General features: G+C 44.9%; 1 protein-coding gene across 6 annotated transcripts in view; it reads right to left on the reverse strand.

The window, feature by feature from the left end:
• FHOD3 (formin homology 2 domain containing 3) overlaps positions 1-21,261 on the reverse strand; it is a 428,752-nt gene that overhangs the window by 19,454 nt on the left and 388,037 nt on the right. For all 6 annotated transcript variants that reach the window (XM_075993495.1, XM_075993494.1, XM_075993491.1 and 3 more), the window contains 6 exons: positions 18,660-18,818; positions 11,322-11,504; positions 9,638-9,757; positions 8,729-8,890; positions 6,115-6,305; positions 3,383-3,575 (listed from right to left, as the gene is read on the reverse strand). In XM_075993495.1, coding sequence (XP_075849610.1) covers positions 3,383-3,575; positions 6,115-6,305; positions 8,729-8,890; positions 9,638-9,757; positions 11,322-11,504; positions 18,660-18,818 — 1,008 coding nt within the window. The remainder of the gene's footprint in view (positions 1-3,382; positions 3,576-6,114; positions 6,306-8,728; positions 8,891-9,637; positions 9,758-11,321; positions 11,505-18,659; positions 18,819-21,261) is intronic.

Raw genomic sequence — 21,261 nt, forward strand, 5'->3', positions numbered from 1 at the left:
ATGCAAGTTTTTTGAGAACTGACTACGTTTTTAGAAGTTAAAATGACAAAATGCTTCTAGTTCATCACATTCCACACTGCCTCACCCAAATGGCATTGTGACAAGAGACAACACTCTTGTTCCCCCCCACACACACACATATATATATGTCTTACAGCTTATTTATTTAACCAAGATGACTGGCATTTTTTCCAGCAATCAACACATGTGCAAGGTGTTGCATATATAAACTTTCTAGCCCTCTGGACATCCCCAAAAGTAACTATCCTTCCCTTTGTATGGAAGAGGAAGTTGGGGTTGAGAAGGGTTAAGGGTCTCACCCAGGGTGACAGCTGTCCTCTGATACTCTGATGTGGGAACCCTGGGGTTACTAGGCTGAGTTGTCAAAACCCACATCTGGAGGAAGACGACAGCAGAAAGGCCACAGTCGCCTTGCCTATGTCACCATTTGGTCTAGAACCACTTCTGGACACGAGGATAAGGAATGAGCTTCCTACTGGCTTTTACCTTGGAGGACCCTAGATTGTGAGGAAGGAGGCCTTCTGCATACCCAGAAACCAGGGGGAGAAAAGGGAGCAGCACTCAGGAGCTGATATTGGGCTGAATACATAAATACAGGGTCTTCAGATTTTGCCCCAGACTTCCCATCTCTGTTTAGTTGCAACCACTGGTATCCTCATTCTATTCAGCATCTGTATTAAAAGTGATTTCATACAATTCTCTCTATAATTTCTTCTAGCTCCAATATTCAGGGGCTCCATGATTCTAAATCTATTGGCTGGTTTTGTTTTCAGCGGTTTCATGTGTGTATATGTCACTTTCTAAACAGACTGTGTGATGTTCTTGGGGAAAAAGCTTGTTTTTCATTATATCTACACCTTCCTCACTGCCCAGTACAGTGCTGGGAACAGAATGAGCTTAATAACCGAGAGCTGAGGCTGCCCACTTTGCCTTAAGTGACGATATCCTAATCCTCCAGCAGGGGGCAATCTGCCTGCACAAATGATGCCACTTTGACCACTAAAAACATGAGTTAGGCTGACAGTGAACCCTGAACTGAAGAAGCCTGTACTGTCCAGATTTTAATGAGAATTTCAATATTTTTGTATCCAACTCTAGAAACTCTTCACCTGTTTAGAATTGGGAAAACCAAATGTTTTCAGAGAAGGACATAATTTAAAAATTAGTGGGATCTATAAAAAAACTCAAGAATTTAGCAAGAAATTCTGATGTGTTTTTATAACTATAAGCATATTGGACTTGTATTTTTCACCCTCCAATGTTGTCTCACTTCCATAAAAATAAGTGATTCCTTTTTGAAAACATTTAAAATAATACTTTGGAATGAAAAGTGGGCCATAGTTTGCCCAAGTGGATTTAATCTACTTCCTGAGCTGCTGTTCCCCTGGAGGCTAAAGATCCTACAGGGCTGATGGCACTGGCAGTCAGAGCTTCCAGGGGGCTGTAGAAAGAGCTCCTCCTGCAGAAAAGTCACCTGAGCACTTCCTACAGGTCCAGAAAATGCAAAGGAAACAAGGGCTTAGGTGGAGGTGGATGGTATGGGGCTTAGTCCCTGGTTTGCAGAATTGCCTTAAAATAACACAACCCCCTCAGGAACATGGGCTCTCAGACAGCAGTAGCCACGTGCTCTCTGTTTTGCCTGCAACATGAACACACAGCTAGGCACAGAAGGCAGCCTCAGTTTGGTCTTCTTAATTCATTTTCTTTCCCCGCAAAAGAGATCTGCCTGACCTCAGTTCAGCTGAGGCTTGCAACCCCTTGGGTGACGGCACCTTCTATGGCTTAATCTTTTCCTCATTCCATCCTTATACCACCGGGAGCCACATACTCCTCAAATACATACACAGATGGCTAAAGTTCACGGATGCCAAACCATGAAAAAAATCACACTGAAGTGTCCTTTTCAACAGGTTCCAAATATGACCTGTCAGTCTCAAAAAGAGATGACTCATTCTCCCTGAGTATGTTCAAGTAAGAATAAATAATGAGTAAAAGGAGAATTCCCAGAAAATTTCTCTGTCTTGCCTGGAACTGACCTTACACAGCCCACTAGTAATGGATGAGGTGTGAGAGACACCAACCTGGCTTTCACGTTTCATAAAAGCATATGAGAAAGAGGAACCTGCACTGTGTACCTTCGCTGCTCTCTGGCATTGATCTTCATGCTTCCCTTTACCCTCTACTTACTGAGCATCTCACCTCTGACTGCCCACTGCATCCGCAGCCAGTGGGCTGGGGGCTGAGGTGGGAGACCTGGGGGAAGAGCTCAGGAACAGGAGAGACATGCAAGTGTGCATGGACACCCCCAGGTGCTGTAGGGAAACTCCTGCTGGATTCACTGTCCCCTGGGATCTCTTTCCACCCTGATATTCTGTGATTCGAGGGACTGCCAAGAACCCATCACATTATGTCTCTGCAATCACATCAACTTCCCTATTCAGAGGCCACCAGCTAGGTGGTCCATGTGTCAGCTGATTGGTTATATAGCATTGTTTCGATGATTAAAATCCTGAATCAATACCCAAATCAGTATATTTGTCTTCCTATGACAAGTAGCATTATCTTTTTTATATTTTTCTTTTCTTCCAATTTTACCCATATCAGAAGAAATGGAAATTGAGCATTTAATGACATACAATACACCAAAATGAGTTACATGTTCCTCCTTCAGCCACATGACTTTACATATCCTAGCCCTTGTTTGTTATATAGAACAGTGGTCCCCATCCTCTTTGGCACCAGGGACTGGTTTCACGGAACCCAATTTTTCCACAGAGCAGGGGGGTGGGGTGGGAGGATGCTTTGGGGATGATTCAAGCACACCACATTGATTGTGCAGTCAAACTTCTCTGCTAATGATAATCTGTATTTGCAGCCGCTCCCCTGTGCTAGCATCACCGCCTCAGCTCCACCTCAGATTATCGGGCATTAGAGTCTCATAAGAAGCCACAACCCAGATCCTTCAGATGCATAGTTTACAGCAGGGTTCATGCTCCTATGAGAATCTAGTGCTGCGGCTGATCTGACAGGAGGCAGAGCCCAGGCGGTGATGAGAGTGATGGGGACCGGCTGTAAGTACAGATGAAGCTTCGCTTGCTTGCTCACCGCTGACCTCCTGTTGTGCAACCTGGTTACTAACAAGCCAGGGACTGGGACTGGTCCACAGCCTGGGGGTTGGAGATCAGAGATATAGAAGGTTTTCACAAAAATAATAAAGGAGCAGAGAGTCAGAGCACTTTTTAAATGAGGCATTTCACAGTTAAAAAAAAAAAAAGGCACAGTTCCTCAACTGTTGGGAGGATTTATGATTGATCTTACTTGGGAAATAAATGACCAAAGAGACTGATTTTCTGAAACTTACATCAGTGATCATCTTCCCTCTGGTCTTATTTCTCTCTCTGTGGTTGGCCCGTTTCTGCTTTTGCTGCAAAACCCTTTCCCTGGTGGTGCGATACTCTAGTGCAAATTCACTAATGATCCTGCAGAACTTGTTTATGTTCACTTCCCGAATCGCGTAAGGTGGATGGCCCATGAAGAGCAAAAAGGAGTGGAACCTGCAAGGAACAAACAGGTATGGCAACGACGTCAAGTTTTAAGGAACAAAAATTATCTAAAATTTCTCAGTAAGAAACCAATGAGAGAAGCAGAAATTACTTTTTCCTTTTGATTATCTGTGCTTTAACATTTTTCTAAGATGGATATGTAAAACTTCTGTTAGAAAAATGATAAAGTACTATTTTAAGAAAAATATTCTAAGTTTCTAAATTATACAAGAATTGTATAGGAATAAGGAAATGTTGCTTAGAAATTCCTTTAATGAATGCTTGGAATAGACATGAATATATTATGAATAACATGTTAATCGATGGTTTGTACATAGATGCTTATAACGTTTTCTTGAGTAAATATTTTGAAACATTTTCTTACAATATTACATGAATCTTAATTAGGAAACATCAAATTGGCAGAACAAAATCTATTTAAGCTATTTAATTTATAAATAAAAAGCACTAGATATTATTTATCTAAAAATTTTATAAAAGGAATTAAAAGATCAAACAAGTTCCCGAGTTTTAGTTATCAGGAAATGAGGAAGAAGACAGCAGGAGACAGATGGAAATCTTTATGTGGAACAAGCAGTATTATACAAATGCTCCACTATTTGCAGACAAACCTTTTAGTTTTAATCACTCTGATTTGTACACTTTGGGTGTTTTGTGTGTGTGTTTCAAATGAGGGACATTGGCTTATTCTTTTTGTAAAGAATGAAAAAATAAAGCATACGGCTTGTTTTTAAAGTAAAGGGGGCCGATATGCAAAAGAATGAAACTGGACCCCTATCTCTCATCATACACAAAAATCAACTCAAGATGGAATAAAGACTTGAATGCAAGACCTGACATCTTAAATATACTAGAAGAAAACCTAGGGAAAACTTTTCTGGACATTGGTCTAGGCCAGGCATCCTCAAACTACAGCCCTCGGGCCACATGCGGACCACCTAGCACATTTATCCGGCCCTCTGGATATTTTTGCCACCACTGCCTGTCCTGCTTAGCAGCCAACTCATCCCGGGCCCACAGTGCACACTCTCCAACGGTCTGAGGGACAGTGAACTGGCCCCCTGTTTAAAAAGTTTGAGGACCCCTGGCCTAGGCAAAAAATTCACAACTAAGACCTCAGAATCAAAATAGACAAATGGGACTTAATTAAACTATAAAACTTCTGCACAGCAAAAGAAATAATAAACAGAGTGAACAGACAACTTGAATGGGAGAAAATATTTATAAACTATACATCTAATAGAGAACTAATATCTAGAATTCATAAGGAACTCAAATAACTCAACAAAAAACAACCCCATTAAAAGTGGGCTAAGAACATGAATAGACATTTTTGAAGACATACAAATGGCCAATGAACATATGAAAAAATGTTCAACATCACCAATTATCAGAGAAATGCAAATTACAGCCACAGTGAGATATCATCTTACACCAATCAGAATGGCTATTATAACATTAAAAAGATAAAAAAATAACAGATGTTGACGAGGCTGTGGAACTCTTATACAATGGGAATGTAATGGGAATAATAATAATGGGAATGTAAACTAGTGCAATCTCTATGGAAAACAGTATGAAGATTTCTCAAAGAACAACAAATAGAACTACCACATGATCTAGCAATCCCACTACTGAGTATCTACTCAAAGGAAAAGAAACCAATATATAAAAAAGATACCTGCACTCATGTCCTTATTGCAGCATAATTCACAATAGCAAAGATATGGAATCAACCTATGTGTCTATCGACAGAAGATTAAAGAAAATGTGGTATATAAACACAAATACCATTCAGCCATGAAAAAGAATGAAATCGTGTTTTCTGCAGCAACATGGATGGAACTGAGAAGTCCATTATCTTAAGAGAAATAACTCAGAAACAGAAAGTACCATATACTCTCTCTTATAAGTGGGAGCTAAGTAATTGTGCACATGGAAGCAGAGTGTGAATGATGGACAATGGAGACTCAGAGGGGGATGGATGATGGGAAGTTGCTCAGTGGGTACAATGTTTCTTGCTCCACTGATGGATGCACTGAAGGCCCTGACTTCACCACAATACAATACATCAATATAGCAAAATTGCTCTTGTACCCCATGAATAAAAAATTCATAGGTTCTCCAAGGGCTAACTGTGGATCAGGTAAAGGAGGAAATTTTCTAAAACGTAGAGCTGCCTTGCAAGGGAGCTCACTCTTGGTAGGTGAAATTGTTCTCGCAGATGCAGAAAGGCAGGGTTGGATTCATCAGAGATCTTAGAGATATAATTCCTTACCAAGTAGGATTTTTGGATCAAATTCTCTCTAAGATTCCTCCCAACTTCAAGATTCAATGACATTATATTATTATGTGTGTAAGAAAAATTAAGCATCCATGGAACTGTCAAACATCTGTATGATTGGTGCACTTGCTATGCACCAAGAATGTAAAGGAAAATTCTGTCAATTTAACCTTCATATCTTGGTTTGCAGAATATTTTCAACATGCCATTTTGTTGATGTTTCTATAAGTTCCTCAATCCACTTACCTGTTAATTATTCTTCTATGGACAATCTTTAAAATTATAATTCGCTCTGCACAGTCTTTTAGGAACTCTGACATCCGTTGTTTTAAAACGGGTTTCATTTCATGTTTTGCAATTGCCTTGAGGTGATCCCACGAAGCTTTGCATCTTCTCTCCATCTGACATAAATTATCCTGAAGTTGATCAAAGTCAACCTGAAAATCAGAGAGAAAACACCGCAAATGCACTGAAACAGCCGGACACCAGCCTGAACTGGGAGACCAAACTGCCTCTGGGAAGAAACAAACATCAAAACCAAATTCACATCTTCAAATACAAACATATTTACAGCCTAAGAATTATTCACATGTGGATTTGTCATTATCTTGACATCACATTATTTAGTGATAAAACTGTTCTCCAGATGAACCCAATATATGTGTCACCTTTTTTTTTTTTTTTTTTTTTTGGCCATATTTGGAAATAAATCTTAGGAAAGTCTTTGGGAACTATAAATGAAAACATGGTATCAAGGAAGCCTGGTACAAGATGAACTGAGTAGATGTCTCAAAATTTTTCACAGCACTTTTGTCCTTCAGAGATGATATTTCACTTAAGGTTGAGGAATGCACCCTAGTCACACATGGGTGGCTTTGCCATGTTGGGGGACCAGCTAAGGGATAGCCAGCTTCTCTTCATGATGATCCCTTTGACACTTTGTGGGACTAATTACTTTATTCATCCACCCACTCACTCATTCAACCAACACTCATGGAGAAACCAGTAGACACCAGTCCCTAAGCCAGGCACAGAGAACATAAACATAAATGCTGAATGAGACCAAATTCTTATTCTCAAAGAGGCTCACTGGACAGACAGGTGATCACCAAGGCCTGAAAGATGCACAGCACCCCCCAGGCCCATGCACATCTGCACATGGGCGTGAGGTCTCACCAGCAGAGAGAAGTCACACGTGCAGGGAACAGATGTGACAGAGCACTCCTGGTGTGCCCAGGGAACTGCGAACAGTCTGGATGGACTGACATGACCTGAGACAAGGCTTTCTAAGGAAATGCTTCTATAGAACTTCAAGATTAAAAATGACAAGAATTAGAAAGTTATCTAGTCATGAAAAAAGACACAGGAGGGCCACAGTTAATAGAGGGAGATGTGGGATGGGGAAAAAACTGAGAGGGAAAGAGGCGGGGAGGAAGACATAGACAAACACGTGGGTGAGCTGGAGGCAGGGCAGGGAAGGAGAGAGAGCAGTAGGGAAAGGGCGAGGGTCGGGCAGGCAGAAGGCAGAGAGCAGGACACGCCTGCCGATGAGCCGCCCCAGCTTCAGTGCCAGTGAGCAGGTCCTGTGAGCAGGGACTTACTGGAGTAACCTCAGTCCTCAAACACCCCCACGAAGGACAACGGAGAGGATCAAGTCCACAGCGGTGGGTTCTGTGAGAGGATCTGTGTCACCAACAGGAGGCAGACATACCTAGCACAGGGGGTGTCTGGAAGACACGGTGTGTCCTGGATGTCTCAGTGCTAGAGCCAAAAAGGCGAATTTCGGCAGAAGCCTGGGACTGAGGTAAGCAGGAGGTTCATAGCCCCCTGAGGAAAACGATTTGCCTGAAACCAAAGGAATTCTGGGTCTGGACAGAAAAGGCTTCCTTTTCTTACGACACAATAGAGCTGAGAAAAAAAAATATCTGTCAGGCCAGCTCAGTGGCCCTGGCCCTTGGTGCATGTGGCACCAGCCTGCCGGTGGCTCCTGCAACAGGTGGCAGAGGCTCCTGGCTACCTCAGCCCCACAAGCCAGGGCTGCCGGAGAAGGCAGAGAGAGGCAGCGCCCTCTCCTGTCCACCACCTCTGCCCACTACTGTCCTCCCATCCTGGATCCCAGTGCTCCCTAGCTGGGCGTGTATTTCCAGGAGGTTCCTCCATGTTGTCCTGGCTCCTGTAACCCATTCCAGGGCGACCCCTCCTCACCCCTGTGAGTCCCCCTCATCCCCTATGCTCCAAGACCTTCTTGTCTCCCAGTTCTGGTACATTTGGGAGTTGTTCTGCCTCAGTGATCGTCCTGCCTTGGCAGCAGATGGGGGTCCACAGACTGCGACTGTCTCTCTTCTAATAAACCATAAGCTTATGAAGAAGTTAACTCTGCGCTCACTTTCAGAACCTGCAGCGGAGGGACCAAGGCTACATGCTGTTACAGCCCTGTACAGATGCTCCCTCTGGGGAACATCACATGGGGGCCAGGCGAGCCCTGTTTCCCGGCTCCATGCCTCACTGTGAGGTCCTGTCGCCATCTTGGGGGGAGCCACACTGCATCTTTTTGACATGGTTTGTCTACCTTAGGCAAGCTGTGCGGTTTTAACATTCTCAAAATTCCAGCCTCAGGAGCAACCCTGCTCAACAGTGGACGGGGAGTCAGGAAAGGGGTGGCAGAGTCCAGCCGAGAACCAGAGACAGGAAAAAGATCTTAAAAGTTCATTAGAAATGGCATGAAACAAATCACATTCACAAACTCTAGAGGCAGGAACGCAGGCAGCATTTGAGCAGAGCATGTGTTCCCCGTGGATGACTGACAAAGAGCCAACGTCGTAGGCTGAGGGAGGCCGGTCCTCGACGTCCCCGGACGTACCTTGGCCGACCTGGTGATGGCCCCAATCTCCGAGTACAGATCGGAGCTGTCTGGGAAGTTTTCCACCACCATGGTGCACACGTGGTGGAGAAGCGACTGCTTGTGCACTGTGTCTTTGACTTCTGGAACCTTCTCGAGGTAGCTTAACTCAAACGCTTTGGCCTGCATGGCAAACATCAAAGACAAGACAGAAAGAACAAGTTTTACGTAGGCTCTTAGAACAGCACACGTGGTTAAAATCAATGCTCAGCTGCAGTAGCCCAATATTTGGTTTCTCTGCAGCTAAAGATTCTCGGGCCACGTGTGCCATCGTCCTTGGCTGATCACACATGGGCCGGCCACACGGAAAAGGGGGTGACCCTCCCGCCTTTTCCCACCGCAGCCATGAGCCACGTCCCAGGGCCCACCCCCAAATCAGGGTGCTATGGGACTGTACCTCTGACCTCGCATTTCCACAGCTTCTTTCTCCCATTGCCCTGCTGCTTGTTTACTTTCTGGCCAAAGCTGAGCCAATAAAAAGTATCGAAATGTGTATAAGTGCAGATATTCGTGTGATAAGCTCAGGAACAACAACAAAGAAAAGGGTTGAAGAAAATTCTTCAGTGTCAATTTTGAGAGTAGCCATGCTTCATAAGGAACAGTGTGCTTATTTTTCTAAGTTTTCTTATTTAAGGCAAGATACAGGTACAAATAAATAGGCTGTGATGAGTACTGATTTCCAGCTATAAAAAATTGGTTTGATATTTTAAGAACAAAATTCCTTCTAGATTTTCCACAAGAAGATACGAAAGTTATTTTAGCTGTGTCTGGGGGGTGGGAGGGGTCCTGAGGTACAGCCTCCCTCAGCCAATGCCCACAAGGATTTTGTCACGAGGGAGGAAGGGGGATGAGGGACAAGGGAAGACTTACATTCGTTCCATTTAGAAAGTTCCCAATGGCTAAGAGGGTGGACAGGATAAAGCCCAAGGTTTTATTGTTCTCCAACTGGTCTATTCCTTCCTTCAGGTCCAAAAGTGGTTCTGCCACTTCCTTTCAGTTAAAAGAAAATAGAAGACGATAAAGAACCTACAATCTGGCTTTGCTTTGTTTTTACTCTTTCTATAAGGGACAACAAGGGGGTGTTTCTCCACAGCACGAGGTGGTCCCACATGAGGGACATGGGCTTCTGGGTATGGAAAAGGGCGACAGGAGAGTCTCTGCTCCCCAAAGTCTTCGCAGTGGAGACCAAATGGTGGCACTTGTGCTGGGGTGACAAACACTCTGTCCTCCTGTTCCTGCCATCATCTAAGCCCAAGCAGGACCCTTAGAGCACACCCCCCCCATGCTCCCTCCTGACACAGCTGATGTATGTGGCACACTTCCTTCAGCGTCTAGACCGCAGTCTTCTCTTTGCCTTTCCTCCTCCCAGGCAGACGACACTGGAAACTGTAGCCTCACTGTTCCTGGACCATCCCAGGGCTCATAACTTCCCCTTAAGGCACTCTGTGGCTGACCACTGCTTAGCCTGGGTTACTCACTGGAAGGCCACTGTCCTCAGTACTCTGGCCACCTCGTTACTCTCCTCCTCCAACCTTCTGCCTGCCCAGCATCATGTCTCCATCTCCCCCTCTACTGCCATTCTGTGGCCCTCACTCATACATCTTCATCGAGGCTCTCCCCTGACCGATACCCCAAAGCCAAAAGGTCAGCTCCGTTGCTACTGCCAGGCTGGCCCTGCCAATCTCCAACCAAGGCCGACCCAATCATCTGTTTTCAACATCACGTTACCTAACTTGGCTACAGAAAGTCACCTGAATGTGCTCACTGCTCTTGCGACCAAGTCACGGCAGTCACGTCAGCAGTCCTGGGTGTCTTCATCCATGCTTGATCTCCTCATGAATTCAAATGCAGCAGCTCCCTCCTGAAGCACCCCCAAACCCACCACCACCTCTCTGGCCCTCAGTAGAGGACCTTGCTCCCTCCTTTGCCAAAAAACGGAGACCACACGGCCTCTCTGAGAACTTGGACTTGAGAATCTATCTCTTCTCAACTAAGCTCCCCTGTAGCTCACCTTCCACCTCTCCCTTTGCCTCACCTCTTCTTTCTGTTCAGCCTGCAAAGACATTGCCACTGCCACTGCCCCGTCCAGAGAGACGCCCGTGTCCTCCGCATCCTGTTCAAGAGGAATGTCCCCAAGCCTTCCCCGTCAAGGTCCCTTTCCTTCTGTTCTCTCAACCTGCTGGAATCTGCTTCAACTTCCTACTTAGGACACTCTCCCAAAGGGCTCCAAAGACCTGTAACTACCATAGTCAATGGCAGTCGAGGTGATTATCATCGGGTAGAAGGATTACAGGAAATTTTCTATATAGCACTTGTCTGTATTTTCTATATTTCCTACAATAAGAATATAGCATTTGAAAAAAGAGTAATTTTTTTTAAACTCAGTCTGGTGCCCACAGTGCAGCATCTGAGGCTGGTGCCAGCAGACACCATCAACTCACTCTCCACATGCTGTGTCAAGAGTGGTATTTCACTACCTTAATATTCACCAATAAAAACTGCCTTTCTTGACCCTGGGTATTGGGATGGGCTGCCTCTCTCACCGGGCCTTTACCTTCTCTGTGGTTTCGTAATCCATTTTGAACGCCCAGAGGTGGAGCCGAGCAGAGAGCTCGCTGATGGAGGACAGCGTGAGGAGGAACTGCTCGGCGCTGCCCAGGGGCACTTCGGGGTTGGCCAGCTGCGCTTCCTGGATTTTCTGCTTCTCCTCCTCGGTGGGAATCATGGTCAGAATTTTCTGGAAAGATGGGATCACATAGTATATTCTCTCTTAGCGATGGACCCTCCGCCACCTCTCTGATGTTTTCACATTCATATGATAATTTTCCAATTAGGTAGTAGAGATATTCTGTTGTTAGTGGGTTTTGTTTTATTATATACAGGTGGTAAGCCATAAGCCAAATATACTTTAAGCAACTTGTCCGAAATTTTCTGGGTCTTTCACATGAAGGACATTCTAGCCAAGAAAGTGGGATGGAAGATGAGAGAAAGGTGAAGGATGGAAGATCAGAGAACAACTCCCTATTCCCCAGGTAAAATAGAGCAGAACTGGTCAAGAATATATGCTTTGGAGCCCTTCTCCTGGATTAATTTAAGAGCTTATAAAAATGAATCATTTTCAAAGAACACAGACTGATTTTCGTTCATGTGACATAAGTTTAATTGTACTAACTTTAAAATTCACATAGAAATTATAATACTTTAAATAGTATTCAACTCAAGTCTGACTGTGGAAAAAGTGATGACGGCATATATAAAGGGCAATACTCACCTGCTAAAGACAAGAGTAGACCTTTTACCGTATTTGCTTCTGGTAAAAATCAATTGTGGAAAAGCAGAGAAGGCAAAAAGCCAGCAGAATGGTTATGATTCTTGTGTGTTCAAATTCCTTGCTGATTACATTTTTTTAAAAAAAAAAAAAAGTAAAAATTCCCCTCTCTACTCTTACCATTCCTATTTTATATCATATGGTACTCCTAGCCAGGCACGTAACAGAAATAAAAGACATACAGACTGGGAAGAAAAATTGCTCAACTTAAACCTTCCCATATACATAAACCCAACATGTATATCACAGATCTAAAAGTAAAATGTTAACACTCTAAAACTTTTAGGATAAAACATAGAAGGAAATCTTTGTGATCCCTGTTAGGCAAAAAATTCTTAGACATGATACCAAAGAAGAATAGGTTAATAAAATGAACTTTATCCATATTAAACTATTTTGCTCTGTGAAAGACACTGTTAAGAAAACAGAAGTTATAGTCCCTCAAATGATTAAACATAGAGTTACCGTATGACCCAGCAATTCTGCTCTTGGGTATTTACCCTAGAAAAATGAAAAGGTAAGTTCACACAAAGGCTTGTACATAAATGTTTATAGTGGCTTTATTCATAATTGCCAAAAACTGGACCAAGCCAAATATTCTTCAGGGGTGACTAGATAAACTACAGTCCATCCCTACAATGGACTAATACTCAGCCATAAAAAGGAACAAACTATAGATACATACAATGACTTGAATGAATCTCAAGGGCATCACCCTGAGTGCAAGAAGCCATTCTCAAAGAGGTGACATGCCATCCATGTGATATCCTCAAAAAGGCAAACGTATAGTAATGGAGAATACATCAGTGGTTGCCAGGGACTAGAGGTGGGTTGAGGATACAAGTACAAGAGTTTCTGGGGGGAGATGGGACTGATTTAAATCCTGATTGCAGTGGTCATTGTATGAATTTAGGGATGTTTTAAAACTCATAGAACTCTACACCACAGAGAGTCCAATGCACTCTGTATTACTTCAAAAAACAAATAACAAAATAAGAAACCCAATGCCATAGTCAGCAAATATGTAGACTTTTACACAATTGCACATCAGGATGTATCTGGCTGGGGAAGTATTAAGTCTTGGGCTTGATAAGGGTGTTAACAGGCAGCGCTGTTTTCTTGGTGGTTTATCAGAAGCCAGAGATGCGAAACTGCACTGAAGATGTGTATTCAGGCTGCAGTCAGAGTGAGGAGGCAGAAGGTGAGATCTGGGTGACCCTGAGACACCTCCCTTTTCAACTTTCCTCCCACCATCGCTGAGCCTATAGGGGTAAGCATCTGAGCATCTGGAGAGACATTTGGTGACAGTGTTTCTTGTATGCCCACTCCCCTGGCTCATGCCCCACCTGTTCACATATGGCATTAAAAATAACCAAATAATTAAAATATAACCAAAATAATTCAAGCAGCTGTAGCTTCTTTAAAATCATACATTATTTAAACTCAACTAGTTTTCAAAATAAAAACTGAAATTTGTATTTTAATTTCCTTAATGCTTAAACTGCTTTAGGCATGACAAAAATTCCAAGACAAAAAACTGTCAACACTTTGTACAACCTTCAGAAGGCATTTTCTTGTGATGACTTTTGTGCTTTGTTCTTTTGAGAAAGTAATCAAATACTCTTTGCGTTTTTTCACTTCTCTGACTAATTTAAACCATTTGTTCACTGTTGAAGATTTATGAGTTTTCCACCTGCCAGTTTATTTTTTTACACATCGCTGACAATAAAAATAGCTGTAAGACAGTGGAATGGCAGGTCAAAGCCCCTCCTGTGAGCTGACAGCCCTTGTTTTCCATGAGCAGATGACACTGGATTGAGCATGAGGTGGTATGTTGAACTTGCTTTTCTATTAAGTCAGTAGATTTATTGATGGTTTTATGCTCATCATTTGGTTTCACAGGAAAACGAACATCAAGGACCAATATGTGATAACCTCAGTGTTTTTAGCTTTCTCCCAGCCAGTGCCTCTCCAGTATTGTTCTAAATGCACTTGCTTTTACATCTGAAAGCTGTGCATTTCAGAGAAAAATGAAGATATCTCTTTTTATGGACCCAAATTCTATTGGACTTGTCCATTTCATTCACCTGCAGATGAAACCATAACAAATAATGATTTCATATTTTGCTTTCCTGAGTTTTGAACAGAACTGTGACTATAGCTTTGGGTAAGAATCTACCACAAGGATTTTGGTGATAACAATAGAAAAAAGCTGGAGCCCTCGGAGCTAAGCCTTGTTTGTACACAACTTGCATATTCTTGTGAGTAAATGGCTTTCTATCCCTGTAGTTATTTTCATGTAGCAACTTATCTTTTTAAAACTTCTTGAAACATCTTGATGGTATGGTCATTCTTATGACTACTCATTGAGGCACACTGGGGCTGAAATTATTGCATTAAACTTACAAAGGGAATGATTTGCCTGAAGCGAGGTTGGATCCACCAAGGCAGAACTAGAGAGCACCCCTGGGCTATTCCTCATTTCCTAGCACTAGCTCCACAGTTCACAGGGATTCAACCAGAAATGCAAAGTTAACAGAGCAGCTAAATCATCAGGATATTCCAGTTCCTGCTGAGCCAACTGCGACTCCCCATGGCCAGGTGTATCTGTGTGTATCCAGCACCCAGTTGGGCACCTGCAGACAGGCACCGTGCAGCAGAAACTACTTTAAAAGATGCTGTAGCTTTTGTATGTGTGGCCAAAAGAAACTTGTTTCTAGGATGCTGACAGGCCTGGCAACCAGACTGGGCAAAATCAAATGCTTTTTGGGACCATTCAATTTTGATACCCTCTGAGTAGACACAAACTTTGTAAAAATTATATAGAAAAGCAAGAAAAGAAAAAGGGAAATCTTCATACTTCCATTTGTGATAACTTGATGACATTTTACTCTGGCAAAAATCATTAACGCTACTTAAAGATGGCTCCCAAATGATTTGCTAGAAATGCAAAATGAGTTGCTTATGAAAAACAATTTCCTTAATGAAGTTAGCTACTTCCTCAGGTTTTCATGACACACACAATACATACCACTGGGTTGCTAAGCAAAGCCACAGGATGCCATTTAATACATCCTAATTATGTTTAGGTAAGCAGAGCTTTCAAATGACCCCATTAAACTGTGGTGCCATGCAGATGGTTTGGCTACAGCCCCTTTGGGTGCAAGCTGGAAATCTTGTTAACGAAGATCTGTAAAAACACAACTACATCTCTGGCTCAGTCCTGATTTAACTCTTAACAACAAGCCTAGAGAACAAGCTCTGGGTACCAGCTTGGCACATGGATCTAGATCACCTCTGCCCCTTAGGTCCTGATCAATGGCCAGAGATAGCAGGTGTGACTGACAGTGTCCTGGATCCACTGTTGTTTTCTCAGCTGTGCCGAGGGACATACACAGTCTCTGGATTCACAAGGGCTGCCTTTAGGATCAGGGGTTCTCAAACAGGGTGATTTTGCCCCCAGGGTACAAGTGACAGCGTCTGGAGACATTTTTGGTTGCCGGGGAGGGTAGATGTGCTCAGGACAACCTTCCACAACAAAGCACTGTCTGACCTAACACTCCAACAGCACTGAGGTTGAGCAACCCGCTTTAGATGAAAACTGATACAAATGTTGTAACTCCAAGTGCTGTTGTGACGCACTACGAATTTATATGAATTTACTGCGATGCACTATGAATTTATATGAATTAACTCAGGACTCAAGACACAACAAAATCTTAGGAAGGGGTTGCCATGGTTTCCCATGGCTGTGTCTTCTTATTTGAAATTGCTCCCAGGTGGCAACCGTAGGTGGCACAGTGGAGGACCGAGTGGCCTCGTGCACGCCTTTCCCACTCCCTTCAGGTCCCTCTTCTTCCCGGGGACCTGCAGCGCCCCTCCCTGGCCGGCCATCCTCCAAACCGCAGCCTGCACGCTAGACTGCGGCTCCAGGGTCGTGTTCCAGCTCAGCTGCTCACTCACTGGCTTGGGAGCTTGGGCACAGGCCAACGTGGGGACTCCCTTTCTTCACCTTTGAAATGAGGAATATAGTAGTGTGTACCTCATAAGCTTTGGTAAGAATCTGTGCAAAGTAAAACACCCATGAAAGTCACACTGGTGCTGTGTTGCTATTCCCGAACCCATCAGCTGCTGTCATCGTTCCTTCCTGGATCAAAAGGGTGCTTGAGTGCAAACCAGTCAGACAGGGAAACGGAGTAATTTAGTTCACTCTATAATCTGAAACTTTCCCCACCTAGGGAGAGCCGTATTTCAGGAAAGAATAAAGGCAAAGCCCAAAGGAATCAATCTCTCCTGATGGACTTTCAAGTTCTCATGACAAGGAGAGGGAATATTTTTAAAGGGGGAAGTCGTTATTTTTTCCTTTAATCAAGCTGGCTCTGATTATCTTTGAAGCCTCTCTCTATAGGAATCTGAAGCTTCTGCAATCTCTAAAGGACCTTGTTATGGAAATAGGATGGCCCAAAGGTGCTGCCTGGGCCTACCCCCCTAGTTTCTCCTAGATGAAAGACACTGCACTTGGTTCACCCAAGGACAGGCCACTGCCCTTCTTTGGCTTTGCTGCCCTGGGGCCACTGTCCCAGGCTAGCAGCTGCCTCAGTGTCTCTCTTTGTATCTACCTGCTGTCACCCACTCACTCCTTTATGCCTCCGACTCATCTGCCATGTGCCCTCACTCCCCGGCTGCCCACCCAGTTGTGCTGACCTGCTGCCACCCACCCAGTTGTGCTGACCTGCTGCCACCCACCCAGCTGTGCTGACCTGCTTGGCTGCCTGGCCTGACTCTAGGACTTAGGGCACAACTTCCTCTCCAGGCAGGAAGAAAATGCATTTCCCTTGTTATACCTGTTCCTGGAACAGGGTGTATGTGTTTATCAGAGTAGAGCTGCTTGGGCCTTATTTGGGTTTCCTAGGGTTACCTCATTATGATAAAGTAATAAAAAACTTGTGGCCAAACCAACAGACATTTATTTGTTCATATTTCTAGAAGCCCAAAATCAAGGTATAGGCAGGGCCATACTCCCTCTGAATGCTCTAGGGCAGGGGTCCTCCAACTTTTTAAACAGGGAGCCAGTTCACTGTCCCTCCGACCCTTGGAGGGCCAGACTACAGTTTAAAAAAAACTATGAACAAATTCTTATGGACAATGCACATATCTTATTTTGAAGTAAAGAAACAAACAGGCAAAAACACCTGCACGTGGCCCACGGGCCACAGTTTGAGGACGCCTGCTCTAGGGGATGATTCTTGCCTCTTAGCTCCTAGTGCCTTCATTGTCACATGGCATCCTGCTCCATGCATCCTCTTTTTCAAATGGCACTTCCCTCTTCTTTTAAGGACACCAGTCATTGGATGTAGGGCTCACCCAAGTCCAGTATGAACTCCTCTTAACTTGAATACATTTACAAGACCCTATTTCCAAGTGAGGTCACATTCTGGGAGGACATGCATTTTGGGGGTGTGCTATGCAATGCATTACAAGCCTCTAGGAACAGTTTTTCTGTAGCAGCCCCTTCTTTCCAAAGCACAAAAGTACACCTGGATCTGGGTTCAATCCCCTCTGTGCACTGTGAGCCCACCTCTCCCTCCCGCACCCAGGACCGCGGGCGAGTCTGCCACCGTGGCCTGGTCCTTCCTTTGCTTCAGACTTTTCCATCAAAGACTCACTCTCCTTCTCTGCAGTCAGGCGCCATGGGTACCCTCCATGCCCAAGTCTCCCAAATAAAATTACGTATGAATGGACCTCAATCGAGGAGAGGCTTTAAAGGTACCCAAGGCCCCTGCCAATAGGAGGGCGGGTTGGGTGTCACTCAATGCCAGAAAGCAGTGTCCCCAAATCCCCCCTCCGACCCAGAGGGCCCCTAGAATATATCACCCTTCTGTAGGAATCCATGGACTGGGCCACTGGGTTTGCTCATTCTTTTTTATCATCATGATAAGAGGCTTAACCTGTTACAAACTGCACCAACCCATGGTGAAGGGAGAGCACGGCCTGGTGGAAGAACACACCCTGGCACAGTGGTGAACCATGGCTCCAGCAAGGCCACCTACCAGCCATGTGGTCACAGCCATATCACCCAATTGTTTTCCATTTCTGACATTCAGATCAACAAATGCTAACGCTTCAGTTGGCTTGGGTTCTCCAGCTTATCAAACTCAACACATTGCCACATGCCCTAACAAGTGCCAGGAGAGAAACAAAGTCCCTTCACAGAAGTGAGCACATATTGAAAACCTTACTTTTGAAAGTGTTTGTTAAACATATTTGGTTTGAGATGGCATGAAAGGCAACCCTGGAAGCCTCCTAACAATTGTATAATAGTCTTCTTCCATTTTGAGGCAGGCACAGTGTGGTCAGTAAATAAACCAGACAGTAAGAACCTCAGAACTTCATAGGCAAAGTGAGGTTTACCCCCATCCCCACACAAGGAAAATATTAGAATTATTAACATTATTCAGACTCTGGTTGAGGCCACAGTGGATCTCCCAAAATTTGGACGCAGGAATGCTTTACACATGGAACGTGCTATAAAATACAAACAATGCTTGACAGAGCTCCTCTTACCTCAATTCCTTCTTTGTTTAAGGCGTATTCATCGAAATTCAGAATGGCGATCTTAATCGTCCTCGGAGGGGGCAGCACGGTCAGACCGATATTGATGGCATTGCTCCTCTTGGAGTCCAGAACAATGATCTCTTGCCTTTTTCCGTCTGCTGCAGTTTTCTTGGTGATAAAACAAGGAGAATCCAAGATTAATTGCATCATCTTGGGTCCTTTCTGTGTTTCATTACTAAAAGCACACTCGCTACTCATTTAGAGCTGAGAATAAGTGGCCCCAGGTCAGCTCAGAGAAGGACTGGCTGCTGCTCAGCACAGAAGAACGCAAGCGGGGATTTGCTCTGAGAAACTGCCAAGCTTGGGTCAGCCATGGAACTTCAGAGTCAGACACAAAATAAAATGGATTTTCCTTCAATTGGGAAAAATGTGATATTTTGCGCGCACACACACAAAAAAAACCAAACCGATTTTTTTTTTTCCATAGAAGCAGGGAAAACAAAACCAGACCTTTCAGAGTTCCTTTCCTGTGGGCTTCTAGGTGTCAGAATGTGTCTTGCTTGGCTTTAATACACACAGTGTGCGCCTGGACAGAGCTGGTACACGTGCCGAGAAGACAGGACTGACGGGGGGAGGGCGGGGGGACCTGGCATCCCTGTCCTGCCAGCCCTCCCCAGCTCTGGCTGCATTGTCTCAGCGCACCCCACCCCCAACCATTCAAACATCCCATGCCCCTCACGCCAGGACACCTCCACCTGTCCTGCCACCCTGCGACATCTGTGCAGCTGCCCGCTGGGTGGAGGGAGGGGGCCTTCGCGGAAGAGGCATGAGAGTGTGCACTGGTACAGATGAATAAGGGATGAACAGGCACAGAGGCTGGGGAAGGGGACAGGGGACAAGAGGTGTCCTGGGCCTCACTCATCTCTGCAGCCCCTCTGGCCAGCCCAGGATGAACACATGACTGGGACTCAGTGTGTGCTATGAACTAAAATTTCCTCCCTCCCCCTGAAAAAAAAATTCATATATTAAAGCCCTAACCCCCCAATGTGATGGTATTTGGAGGTGGAGCCTTTGGAGGTACTTAAGTTTAGATGAGGTCACAAGGGCGGGGTTCTTGTGATAGGATTGGTACCATTATAAGAGACCAGAGAGCTAAACTCACTCCCACTGCCATGTGAGGACATACCAAGAAGGTGACTGCCTCAAGCCAAGAAGAGAGCCCTCACCAGGAACCAAACTGGCCTTGATCTTAGACTTCCTAGCCCCTAGAACTGTGAGAAATAAAATTCTGTTATTCCAGCCACTGGTCCATGGTACTTCATTATGGCAGCCCTATCAAACTAAGAGTGTGTGAGGTGCTGAGCCAACCCTTGTCACTACCCAAAGCTGTGACACCACCACCACCAGCTTTCCTCTTCAGTTCTCAGGAAGTTAAGGGCAGGTGGCAATGGGGAGCAGGTGACAATGGGGAGCAGGGGAGAGGAGGCCTGGCTCCACAAGCTCCCTGTTCTTCCCATGAGGCTAACACATCTAGAAGGATGACTACTGTGACTTACGCCATCTAGAGTGACAAAAAAATGATTAAGGCACAGTGGCTCTCCAGAAGGAGAAGACACATCAGCCCAGTGATGGGGTGTGCTCACTGTGCAAGGGCCCCCAACAGTGGGATAACTGCAACTGGTGGTGGAGGGGCCCAGTGTCTGGAAGAGCTGACCCTTGAGCTGGGCCCTAAGGAAGGTCTAGACTCTAGAGGAGATAAGGGGGTAACAAGTGGCTTTGTCTAGGTTGTCGGGACTGCCATGGATGAGGTGGGAGATCTGATAGGGCTACATCCACATGACCTCCTGTCCCAGCTGAGCGCCACTCACCATCGGGTCTCCTGCGCCGGGGCCCCACCCTCTCCTCTGAAGCGGGAAACCTGGCTGGGCTTGGGAGCAGCTGAGGCACCGGAGAAGCCGGCCCACCGCAACACTAGGGATGAGTAGGTGTTGCGGAGAACCAGGCTTACGGCCAACTTAAAACCTTCTGGGTCCTTCCAAATTTAATTGCTAAAATTCTACTTTAGATTCTTAAATATGCATTTGGAAATAAATTCAAATTTATTTTATGAATAGCAAGCATCCTGGGAAAGCACCCCAGCTGTTTTGGAGCCTGGGGGCCAGGAGGGGCAATTCCTGTGGGTGGGGTCACTGGATTTGAGCAGTGGGCTCCCAGGGACACGTGGCACATGTGTCCCTAAAGATGTATCTCCACTCTGCAGGGAAAGCTTTCTCTTCTATACAGTTAACCAAATAAACTTATCAGGAGCCCCTGGAAATTCTCAATGTCGCTTTTAAATCTAATTTAAAGTATTATGCTGTGTGTGGAATGCTAAGAAGCAATGAGAAAGGTTTGATGAAATGCTGGGTACAGGCAATGAAGAGGGATGTTGCCATGAGCGGGGCGCCTGCTCCTCTAGGCACTGCCGGGCACCCACCCAAAACCCATTCCTTCTTCCCTGCGCACCAACAGCCCCCCCCCCCAAATGTATTTTGGCTGGCAATGTGTCAGTTAAATCAATTACCTCTCTGGACCCTCTGCAGCTAAAGCTGGCCCTGCGACTTGGTTCTGG

Source organism: Microcebus murinus, chromosome 17 (genome assembly GCF_040939455.1).
Source record: "Microcebus murinus isolate Inina chromosome 17, M.murinus_Inina_mat1.0, whole genome shotgun sequence".
NCBI lineage: Eukaryota > Metazoa > Chordata > Mammalia > Primates > Cheirogaleidae > Microcebus > Microcebus murinus.